The sequence below is a fragment of the Phaeoacremonium minimum genome, assembly GCF_000392275.1.
Source record: "Phaeoacremonium minimum UCRPA7 unplaced genomic scaffold PA7_03_scaffold_468, whole genome shotgun sequence".
Classification (NCBI taxonomy): domain Eukaryota; kingdom Fungi; phylum Ascomycota; class Sordariomycetes; order Togniniales; family Togniniaceae; genus Phaeoacremonium; species Phaeoacremonium minimum.
The window spans coordinates 173,063-185,880 of NW_006921370.1; the positions used below are offsets into that span (position 1 = coordinate 173,063).

Here is a 12,818-nt window from a genome sequence, read left to right on the forward strand (position 1 = left end):
TCTCGCAGACATGATGTAGCCTTCAATCTGTTAATGAAGTGTAAGACTGTCAAGTGACAGTAATTATACTTGAATGTGATTTTGAATTTGTCATGTCCGTTAACTAAAATGTAGTCAATAAGCTAGATATATGAAGGTCCATCAGCCTTATTTCGTATGTATGTATGTAAAAGAATGTCTAGTCTTTATCTCTTTGATGTCGAAATATTAGTTTCTTTAACTTCGCCTTGTCGTGTTCTCACGTCGACAGCTGATACTATCGAGAGTTTCGCGGCATGAGTCCTTCCTCAGAGGTGTTGCCGTCCTCGGACTATAACCCCCTAAATCTTAGTGATAATGAACACGATATACTTCACAGGCAACTGGAGACACCCTTCAGTGATGCCGGCTATCTCGCTATCTATCGCTACGCTTCCAATTCGGACAAGCTTATCATGATGTTCTCCATGGTAATGGCTGCAGCTGCAGGCGCTTGTATGCCGATGATGACTGTAGGTGTCGGCAGTAACTCGTTGACCAGAATCTCTTTAACGATTGGTAGATCATACTCGGTTCCCTTACTGGAAAGTTCTCGGACTTCACTTCAGACGGTGGCGATATCCAAAGTTTCACTGACGACGCTACGGACCTTGTGCTTTACTTTGTCTACATTGGTAGGAATCCCTTCTACTGTCGAGAGTGGTGATAAAAAAAAGTTAACTTGCTTAGGAATTGCTGCGCTCGTTTCGACTGCTTTGATGATAATGGGCTTCACTTTCACCGGCCAACGTATTTCTCAGAGAGTTCGTTCGACTTATCTAGACGCCCTTCTACGGCAAAATATCGGCTTCTTCGACACAACTGGTGCTGGCGAGATTACCGCTCGCATCACGGCAGACATGAATCTAGTGCAAGACGGGATATCTGAAAAGGTTGGCCTTACCGTCACGGGAGTAGGCGGCTTCATTGCGGCACTTGCCATCGCCTTCGTTCGATCATGGAGGCTTGCGTTGGTTCTCCTTTGCAATCCCGTCGCTTTCGTCATGATTATGGTAGTCGTCGGAGGAAGAATGAGGATTGCCCAGATTGGGTCGGTGAAAGGGTACGGCATCGCTGCATCATTTGCAGAAGAAGTGATCTCCTCTATGAGAAATGTCGCAGCATATGGATCGCAGTCTCGATTTTTGAAGAAGTTCAACGATAGTCTGAGCAACCCAGCAAGTCTGGATTCCCGCGCCAAATCGCTTCTGGCATTATTTCTTGGATCACTGATTTGGCTGCAAATGAGTGCTTTTGCTCTAGCCTTCTGGCAAGGTCATCGATTCTTGGTAAGTGGCGACGCAACTGTATCTGAAATTCTTACGACTCTTTACGCCATGTCAATTGCGGGATTCCAGCTTGGCATGGTTGCTCCTTACGCACAAGCATTTGCTGCCGCAGGCGCGGCAGCAAATCGAATACTTGCCACTATTTACCGGACACCTCCGATAAACTTCTCAGGGGGGTCTATACCTACCGAATTGAAGGGAGAGATCGAGTTTCAGGATGTGAAGCTAGTATATCCTTCAAGAGACAACCAAATAGTCCTGGAGAATTTCAGTTTGAAGGTCGCAGCGGGGAAAACAACCGCAGTCGTTGGCCCTTCTGGATCTGGAAAGTCGTCCTTGGTGTCTTTGATAGAACGTTTTTACTCCCCGCTTTCTGGCCAGATTCTCCTTGATGGTGCCGACATACAGGAGATCAACCTTCGATGGTTGAGAACACAAATTTCCCTTGTCGGCCAAGAACCATTTCTCTTCAACACCACGATATTTGAAAATATTGCCTACGGTCTTCTCGGAACAGAACTTGAAACTGTGGGTGTGGTCCCCTTGTTGGTTATGGACTTGCATTCTAACGTAGGCAGACCGATGACGCGACTAGGCGTCGCCTCGTTGAGGACGCTGCTAAAATAGCTTATGTTCACGACTTCGTCTCAGAACTCCCTCAAGGATATGACACGCTAGTCGGAGAGAGAGGAGGCTTGCTTTCCGGTGGACAACGACAACGAGTTGCTATTGCGCGTGCTATCGTTTGCAAGCCCCAAATTCTTCTTCTGGACGAGTTCACAGCGGCTTTGGATACTAAATCTGAAAAGGCGATCAACCTTTATGGGGAAAGAAGAACGGTACTTGTCATTGCCCATCGGCTGTCTACGATCCGCGACGCTGATCATATTGTTGTGATGGAACATGGTCATATTAGCGAGGAAGGCACTCATGCAGGCTTGGTTGCACGAGGTGGCACCTACTCGTCTCTTGTCCGCGCCCAGGATTTGCTTGGAAATGCAGACAGGTCGAGCGGCAATTCTTCAGATTCTGACATGGATGATAAAGAAATGAAGGAAGTCAAATCTCACAAACCCAATGAAATACAAGACTTGACTGAGACGAAAACGGAGAAAGTCATGAAACTATCCAGATGGGAACTCTACAGATGGGTATGGAGCCTTAATAGACAGGAAAGGCATCTCCTAGTGCTAGGGCTCATAGGTGCCTTTATTTCAGGCGCCGGATACCCCTTGATGGCTGTCTTTTTTGGGGAGAGCACAATGGCTTTGACGGATCCTTCTCTGACCAATGGTGGCCACGATGTCAATTTCTGGAGTGGCCTACTCTGGATGTTGGCATTTGTCATGCTTTTCTCCTATATTCTGCAGGGTGTCCCGCTTGCGATCGCATCCGCCAGGCTAGTATCACGAGCGAGGAGTGTCGCGTTCGAAGCCATCCTCAGACAAGACCTCGCCTTCTTTAGCCGCCCTGGAAACAGCTCCGGCGCGCTGACTGCATTCCTTTCTGTGCAGGCGTCCCAACTGAACGGGCTGAGCGGTGCTACTCTTGGGGCTATTTTGAATAGCACATTCACTACCATTTCGGCTATAGCGGTATCGGTGTCGTTTGGTTGGAAACTCGGACTAGTCGGGACAGCAACAGTTCCGCTGCTTCTTGGTGTGGGCTACGCCCGCTTCAGTATCATCAAAGATCTGGAAAAGCGGCACTTCAAAAGTACTGAGGCAGCTAGTATTGCGTCTGAGGCCGTTGGAGCCATCAGGACTGTGGCTGCCCTCGGGATGGAAAATACAATTCTGAAACAGTACACGGCGAAGCTGAATGACGATTTTCAGTCTGGACTTGCAAAGAACGCATTCTCAGCGCTACTATACGGGATGTCATGGTCTATGAACATGTTCGTTATGGCACTTCTTTTCTGGTATGGAGGTGTCAAGTTGATTGGAAGCGGAGAGTACACTATTCGTAATTTCTTCATCTGTTTCATTGCAATTATATGGGGTTGTCAAGCGGCAGGAGGTGTTTTTTCATATGCTCCAGACGTGGCGGGTGGCCAGGAGGCAGCGCAGCGCCTCAAAGCGTTGCTGGACAGCGTCCCTCAAATCGATATCGACTCATGCGAAGGTCAAATCGTGAATCACCTAGAGGGCAATGTGGGCTTGTACGACGTCAACTTCGCGTATCCGACTCAACATACCCATCCAGTGCTCCAAGACGTCAGTGTGACTGCTAAACCTGGACAACTCATTGCACTGGTCGGAGCCAGTGGCAGCGGCAAGAGCTCAGTTTTGAATTTGATTGAGCGCTTCTATGACCCACAGAAAGGCAGTGTTGTAGTCGATGGTAGGGACATACGCCATTACAAGCTGCGCGACTTTCGGAAACACCTTGCTCTAGTAGACCAGGATGCTACACTATACGATGGCACGATTCGGGACAATGTTATCAGCAACGACGAGAATGTCAGCGATGTCGCCATTGAGGACGCATGTAGACAGGCGAATATTTGGGAGTTTGTGGTATGTGCTTGAGATGCCCCTTCCTATATACCTCACTTACATCAATAGCAATCTCTACCAGAAGGACTCAGCACCAGTGTTGGTGCTCGAGGAAGTCGAGTGTCAGGAGGCCAGAAACAACGATTGGCCATTGCTCGGGCTCTATTACGAAATCCCAAAATTCTGTGAGTATCAAAATCCGAGCAATTGTTTTAATACAAGAGACCATGCACTTATAAGGAATAGACTTCTTGATGAGGCAACAAGCGCTCTAGATACTGCATCCGAGAAAGCCGTGCAGAAGAGTTTAGACATCGCATCCGAAGGTCGCACAACATTTGCCGTCGCTCATCGCTTAAGCTCTATCGCGCATGCTGACCGTATCTACGTTTTCGAGCGCGGACGAATCATCGAATATGGTAGTCACAAAGAGCTGATGGTGAAGAGAGGTCGGTACTGGGAATATGTCGGCCTGCAAGATCTTGGAAATTAGGCAAGCAGCCCAACAGAAATACAAAGCTCCTTTGAATGAAGGGGATGTTCTCTGATTTGGCGTCTCTTCACTCTTAAACTGTGAATAAGTAACTGTATTACGCAAGTAATCTTTGTTTCTAGCTATAGGACCACCTTGATATTTAGAATCCTATTTATATTTCAACAGAACCTAATCACAACTCATCATGTCCGGCGACCCGTATATTCATGCCGGGAATGCTCCTAATAGAAACCTTGCGCGAAGCCACATGTGTCGGACCTATATCTGTGTATGTCGTTGTCACGCCTGGTGGTGTCCAAGGCTTTATACGTCCTTGCCATACATCCAGCCCGAATTGTTGTAGCGACCTCGAATCAAGAGGTTTGCCTTTGTGGTAGGGGTAAACCCTGTCTTTTGACAGCTGATGAACTGCGCCAGCGGGATAGGCGCCTGGCTCCAAGCCCATCTTCGCAGGCAAATCAGGAAATTCCAGAGGATCGACAGTGACGGATGTTAGGGAGTCGTAATATCCCCTTGCGAATTTGGCCAGACTCATCCGTAACCGAGCTCGTTCCTCTTCAGTTTCTGCAAAGATGTATATCATGGGCCAACCACGCTGCGGACTTTGGTTAGACCCGACAATGTGATCCATTCAAGGAGTTGACTTACATCAAGCAACCTTTGCTGATTGTAGGGCATCATCTCCCCAATGACTGGCCTTGATCCCTCGAGGATGAATTTCTCTAATTCACCTGGCTCGGCAAAGGCAGTGAATGGTCTTGTGTCACCATCGCCAGGAACGTGGCATACGACCGTAGGCGACTTGACATTCTCTGTCTCGATAATCTCTGGATCAGTCACTAGCCCGAAGGTGAACTCCTCGCGGTAGCGTTCGGCAATGTCTCTGAAGGCCTGCGTCGCCTCGGCATCATTAACGTCGATATATCCAACAAACACTGCCTCATCAATGACTCTGAAAGCTTTGATATCTTCTGCCACCTCTGAGACTGAAGGACGCTGCAATCGAGCAACGAAATTTAGAATACTACCTCCCGAACCATGTGTTAGCTCAAGCCTCACTGAGGATGTAATAAATTTAGTACCCCGAGGCTCTGCGAGGTCCGAGATAACGCGTTCGGACGTCAGGACCATGGTATAATATGATCGTTGGATAGCCATCCACGCCTAGCTCATTACATATTTCCGAGTGTTGTTCGCAATCGATGCTCGAAAGCGGGATCTTTGCGCCTTCGACAAGGGCATCCCACTCTCGCTCAAGTGCCTTGCTTTTAGGCCTCCAAGATTGTGAGCTTGAGTGGCCAAATCTATATCTCAGAAACTTACTCAGAAGGCTAAGGCGCAACATAGCACTGATTAGCTCTACAATTTCTCGTCACTTATTGAGAAGGTCGAGTATGCTTACCGCAACGACTACTCACCATGGCTCATTAGCAATAGTTCTTCCTCGGGCATGCAGAAGACTCACAAGCTACCAAAATCCAGTCATTTTCACTGATTGATCTCTGCAGGGAGTCTTGAGAACTATGATCCCAAGCTAGAATCGTGAACACCGAGGTGAAGAGCCATATGGCCAGCACTCTAAACCCTGACATCGCCGTTCAGAGGTCGGGGACCATAAGACTCGTTCCAGATGGCCCTATGAGTAATGAAATGGAAAGAAAGTTCGTTGATGAGAGCCGCATGGTGTTGTTAATTACTTCGAGGCAGCATCGCATGAAACACATTGTAAGCCTGTTTTAAGATTATTACTACCTCTTGTCTTAGCGCTGTAACCCTATAGCTACAGCGCTATTGCAGCACATCTGACAGCATCTTATTTTAGGCGGTGCGGCAACTAGAGTGGTGATTACCTAATCCATATTCTACAATCTGACTGAGTCTTTGCCTTTTGGAGAGAAGAGCTGAGAAACATCACCATCCCGACAGCATCAGCTGGATCGAGCAACTGATCGTGCGGCCGGGGTCTTCTTTATGATCCGAGATGTCCAGCCGGCCTCATAATGCTGAATACTGTCAATTGAATCAATGATCTTGTAGCATCGCCAATCGATGCCAGTCTGGTGTGTTTATCCACCGTGCGTCACCACTACAAGTCTGAGTGTATCGAAGCAAGGGACAATCGTGCTGTACCACGATGGCTTCGTCACACAGCAGGACAACATGGTTCATGGCCATGTTAGTTCTATCCGTCTTTTTGATGGCTTTCTCTATCTTCGGTCTATTTCTTCGCGCTGTCTCCCCGGGGCGCCAACCAGCGCCAGCACCTCCCCATAACCCTCCTGTACCCGATGGTCCGAAGCTCTCATTGACTTCGTCCAGCACATTCACCATCGCCATCTTCTCTGACCTTCATTATGGCGAGGAAGAAAACGGCTGGGGCATTGATCAAGACGTCAATTCGACTCGTGTCATGGCATCTATCCTTGACTATCAAAAGCCCGACTTAGTTGTAATCAATGGTGACCTCATCACGGGCGAAAACACTTTCAAGGAAAACTCCTCGTATTATGTGCACCAAATTGTAAGTCCCATGGTCGATCGCAAAGTCCCTTGGGCATCTACGTATGGCAATCATGACTCCAAGTACAATTTATCTCGGGAGGATATCTTCGCGGCCGAGGAGAAATACCCATTATCGTATACACAACACATGGATACGAAGTTGCCCGGAATTACCAACTATTACCTTCTTATTCAGCAACCTGGCTCAGGCCGACCTGCGGCCATTCTCTGGTTCTTTGATTCAAGAGGAGGCGCAAGTTATCAGCGCGATTCGTCCAACAAGGATGATATTCCAAATTGGGTCGCCCCTGAAACTGTCGACTGGTTCACCAAGACAGCAAAAGATCTTCAGAAGACGTATGGCTTGCTACCGAGCATTGCATTCGTCCACATACCCCCACATCCTTTCCTAGCAGCTCAAAGGACCGGCGTTGACCCAGCACGTTTCCCCGGAATTAACGACGATGTACCTTTGTCTATCCAGGGTGAAGGATCGGAGGACAAGCCGTTCGCCAACGCACTCCTGGCGGAGCAGGGCTTACATAGCGTATACGTTGGACATGACCATGGCGATGCATGGTGTTCGCCTTGGCCAGAAGATCACCACTTGAAGCCGAGAGCAGGACAACAAAAGAGACATGGCGATGAACACGAGGGACCGTTTCTATGCTTCTCTAAGCACACTGGATATGGCGGATATGGAAACTGGAATCGTGGATCTCGCTTCGTTCAATTGTCGTTTCATGACGATAATGATGATGGTGACTTCAACGAGGAGGGTGAGATGGAGGTTCAAACTTGGGTAAGAATGGAAAATGGAGACATTGTCACTCATGTAACGCTTAATGAGACGTACGGAACCGATATTTATCCCACGGAGGATGGCGAGACGCCAAAGGCTGGGAAGAGATGATTAGTTCGATGGAGACTGCCAAGTCCTCCTACCAAACAATGTATTATACATTTGAAAGACCATAACCATCACTTCCGCACCTGATTTACATTCCACGTAAAGCTAAGTCAAGCAAAAATTATCTATGGCTATTTCGATACATTTAAAATGAACAGACAAAAAGAAGGCAAAAAATGAATTAACGTACAACACCGAGGATTCGCTGGTCGTCACCGACCCAACTACTAGTTCAGCGTTCAGTAGCTTGATTAAGGCAGAGCGGACGGGATGCCATACTTTCTACTGACTGTGGTCGTACGTGCTCAGTTGTGTTCTGAGATGAATTATATTGTCGTGCAAAGCAGCAGGGAATGCACCTAAGACAATGTCGACTCATAGTCGCAAGGCAATACCTGAAAGATTCGCAAAATACGCCCACAGATTTAACTACATTATGATGAACTCAATACTCAACAGCTAGTAAACCGTTTTAGGATATGTGAGAATCTTGACTGCCTCATAAGTCTAGTCCTCCCGCTTCGGGAGTGCGGCTGCTGCACTATCCTCCATCGTGCGCATGGCGTTTTCTCGCATCTCCACAACCTCGTGTACTGCTGGGCGAATGATCGTGTTTTGATGCCAGCTGTAAAATTCTGGAAACTCCTCTTGAGGCTTGAGGTCTCCATCCGGAAACAACCTCGCCAAAAGCAAAAGATTCCAAGGCACAAAGGCCAAGTCAGCGTACGTGCACTTGTTGCCCACAAGCCAAACGGGTTCGCCGGCACTGATGCCCAGCTTTTGTCTCTGTTTCTTTAGATGGCCATTTATGACGCCGACGACACGCTTCGTCTCATCACCATAGCGCTCTATTGCGGTGGTGACATTTCGAATCTTATGAAAGTGCGTAAACCACATCTTCTGCCCAAACATTGGACCCTGGCCGCTCATCTGAAACATAAGCCAACTGTTCACTAGCCATTTATCCTGCAAATTGTCGTTGCCATAGCTAATAGTATTGTCTTTGTCGTACTGGGTGATTAGGTATTGCACGATTGCACCCGACTCAAAGAGTGTCACATCCGTATTAGGGTCGATCATTGAGGGTAGACGGCCATTGGGATTGAGATTGGTGTAGGGCTCTTCCTTAATCTTTGAGTATGGAATCCAAAGAGTTTCATATGGGAGTTGAAGCTCATGGAAGATAATAATAACTTTCCACGGGTTTGGGCCCGTTCCCGGAGGAGCGTTATAGATCTGAATTGGTTTCATAGCGAATGACATGGCTTTGAAATTCAGATAAATCTCTGAGTGCGTTTCATCGCTTTTTATACAGACAATTCCAGATGACTCAAACTCAAGTCATCGAGAGATCTGCTCTCAATATAGTCCGGGAATAAACTCGGAGCTCCCTCCCGGCCACCTTCGCCGTGTCCGGCTAATTTCGCCGGCCAAACTGGCCGGAGGACGACCCACTTCCGGGGGTGGGGCTGTCCCGAATCTCTCCCGGAAGTCGAACACATTATTTCGGATTGATATCACATCTGGTATTACTATTACCCCTCTTGCCCATCTCCCATAGTCAGTGAAATCGATTCACATGGATAGGCGGTATGATATTCCCATATATGAGCAGGCTGCTTCCTAATGTACTGTAATACAAGCATGATCTGGTAATTCCAGTCCGTGAAACCGGACATGTTGCGCTCAGATTTTAGCTAAAGCAAATCGCTCCGGAGTGTTAGGAGCCTCCAGATTGAGTCCACTGATGTTCTCTAAACAATCCACATGGTACAACATCTGATACCTCACCGCTCGAGGCTCGTCATCAAGAGCGTCGATCCACGCCTAAATCGCAACAGTTGCTCCGTTAGCACTCACGGTGCTTCCACTTACCCACCGGCTTCCCTCACTGGCAAGGAATGCTACAATCTGGGCAATATCGTCAGGCGTTCCAGTACGGGGTGCCGCTCCCGTGACTTTGGCGTTGTTCGCCCGAATGATCTCTTTGACTTCTTCGGGCAGATAGGCCATCATATCGGTCTCGACAAGTCCCACAGAAACAGCTACATGCCAGAAGATCAGTTTGTAAGCTAGTATACAAGCATAATCAACATACCGTTGGCGGTTATTCCTCGAGAATGTCCAAACTAAGATGAGAACACATAGTTAGACCCAGCACGTTTACCGAAGTGACAAATCATACCTCAACAGCCCATGTTCGAGCCAAGCTCTCCAACGCGGACTTCGCAGCCAGATACAAGGGCATCGGTGGAGTTCCGGGGCCAATGGGAATATGACGAGTTGCAAAGCTCGACATATTGATGATTCGCCCACCACGAGGCATGTAGGGCAATGCAGCCTGGACCAAGAATATAGGGCCTCGGAGATCTGCATTCATGATGTTTTCGTAGATATCAGTTGTCAAATCAGGAGTCGGTGTATCGTTATATAGGGCCGCATTATTCACTGACAAGGGGCGACTGTTTAACAAGTGCAATATCTCAAATGCTGGGAACAGTCAGCTACTTACCAATGATATCAATCCTGTTGCCGCCGAACTTTTCCAAAGTCTTCTTCACAATCGTGGCCGGACCGTCTGCTTCAGCAAGGTCGGCACAAATAGCAATAGCAGAGTTATCGCCGCCTAGACTAGACAACTCGGTTGCGAACGTCTCGGCTGCAGCCTTCTTGGCTGGGTTCACGTATATCATAGCCACATTAGCTCCCCGGGCGATGAATTCCCGAGAGATGCCTCCGCCAATGCCTCGTGTTCCTCCAGTGACAATCGCCGTCTTGCCCGTAAGAAGCGTTGTGGGTGCGGCCATCGTGGTGTTTTTGGCAAACAAAAGATGTGATAATTAGGCTGGACTTGTTTCACTGAAGCAGAGTTCAAATGATTTCTCACTGTTTAACATATCCCTTGACTCAAAAGATTTTGAATATTTCGCGAAGCTATATAGATTGTATCTAGTCCAATAAACATCACCCCAACAGCGAAAGATGAGAAATTTATGATCACATAATTGTTCGACTAAATAATGACCTTCGATACAGTTGCCTCTCTTCTTTCGTATGTTTGTGGATGTTTTCTTCGTGTGGCCGCAGGAACCAGCCACAGCCACATCCATGAGTCGATCAGACTAAATGGTGACATTTGTTGTGGTGCTTTGTAAATCATGTTAGTGATGAATCTGGGGGAATTTAAGCTTTGATCTATCTAGATTCAGCCATGGGGCAGATGTCAGCATTTAGTTTCGGGAGCGATGGAGACGCTAAATAGTGACCAGGTTCGCTGACAAAACTCCCTGACCACTTTATGTCTGCCGTCCGCTTGCACGACTCATTGACAAAGCATCCTGGTGTGCTGAATGCCATCGCATTTCACGTCACCATTTAGCTCCTTGCCAGACTTAGACATGGAAAGTAATTCATGCGTGTGATAACAACTATGGAGTCAATATGGTTACCCCACGTACAATCAGATAACGACAAATGGACAGGGGTCACTGACGAGAAGGAGAGGCGCCGAATACAGAATCGATTGGCGCAAAGGGCGCGACGTTCAAGTATATCAAAATCTCTTGTCTCTTTTGTCTTGGGAATTTTTACTAAAGCATTTCATAGGGGCAAAGAATACCAGGCCTGAGTCGCAGAAAAAGCGAGTCCAACGAACTGACCTGAACAAGTCTGAGACGACATCACTAGATGCAGATAGAACCAAAACTGGGTCGCTTGGTCAAGATGGGGAACTGCGCCGGAATGGCAAGGAGCACCAACCTCCAATGCCGTCCACAGATCGTGATGACCTTACTACTGAGCAAGACCAGGGCGGAAGCCGTCTCTCTGGTGACTGGGCCTTAGTCGACGATGGCTCACAAACAAGTGCCAACATACCGGGAAGTAAAGGGTAAGTCCCAGCATTCACTTTTCGCAGCATGGCTTGCCTTACAGACGATCTCAGACCTGCAACAGTAGCAGACTGTATGGCACTCGCCACTACGCACGACAACTTCGTCGCCTTTGGTTCCTCGGGTCTCGATCTCACCATACGCGCCATGCACGCTGTGGCCGCATTAACTCACAATGCATTCGCTCTGAAAATCGGTTGCGGAGCGCTTCACACGCTGGCTACCGCGCCCCCTACCGCTCCAGCAAGTCTGCGGCCGACAGCGCTCCAAGCACAGGTGCCCCATTCGCCTTTCGTTGACTGTATCCCATTTCCAACGGCACGAGACAGGATCATCAAAGCCAAGGGCTTTGTCAACATCGACATGCTGGCAGATGATGTGATGAGGATGGGCATCAGGTGCTGGGGAAGGCGGCCCTGGGACGGTAGAGCATGGGAGCTTCCGGAGCAATTCGTAGAGAAGTGGTGGTGGATCCTGGACGAAGACCTCGTAGAGATGACCAACTACTGGAGGGAGGAGAGGGGCGAGGAACCGCTGGTCTGGCCCGGTGAAAGACGGACGACTATGGTGATAGAAGTCTCATAGCCCAGATGGAAGAAAACGTAGTGATTGATAGTACTATAAACTTATTTTCACAGTTGGCTGTATAATATGGCGATACGTTCTGACAAGACGAAAAGTCTCATAAGGGGAGGGAATGTACTTACGACGGTAATCTCAATTGAAGGGCAACAAACCCGAGTCACACTAGTCCAATCACCACGAAAATATTGATTCGACTGATTACCAAAATCTCACATAGTACCTAGGTGAGGCAATCTGCATATTAAGTTGTGCTACTCAACTCTCCAGGGTATAGTCAGTAAGCCCTTTGCTGCATATGCGGAGGCTTGGCGCCTTAGGCAGGAATGGGGTCCGGCGTGTATGCCAATCTCCAGCCTGAGCAAACTTCCATTTGGTGATCACAATGATATTTATGTGAAGACAGGCGTCTTCATAAAGGCTACAATATGAATAACTGCTGCACTTGCTGTGCCTTCCTTGAAATCACACCACTCGATCGATTTCCAGACAACACAACGCAGAAGATCTGCCATCTCGACCAGCGAAGGCGCTTTGGCATCTCGGCGCAGAATTGTTGGTTATGCAAGGAGATCTATACTTTTCTCAAGAACGGATATGGATCTGCATTCGACCACCCTGATGATGATAGTT

The 12,818-nt window shown here is 48.1% G+C and overlaps 1 protein-coding gene across 1 annotated transcript; it reads right to left on the reverse strand.

Moving 5' to 3' along the window:
- Window positions 1-8,220: 8,220 nt before the first annotated feature.
- UCRPA7_6372 (putative glutathione s-transferase protein) lies at window positions 8,221-10,520 on the reverse strand (the record flags this gene model as incomplete). Its single annotated transcript, XM_007918910.1, has 6 exons — window positions 8,221-8,949; window positions 9,505-9,540; window positions 9,589-9,758; window positions 9,812-9,842; window positions 9,899-10,161; window positions 10,226-10,520. 6 exons carry the CDS (start codon window positions 10,518-10,520, stop codon window positions 8,221-8,223), a joined length of 1,524 nt encoding a protein of 507 aa, XP_007917101.1.
- Between the last annotated feature and the right edge of the window lie 2,298 nt (window positions 10,521-12,818).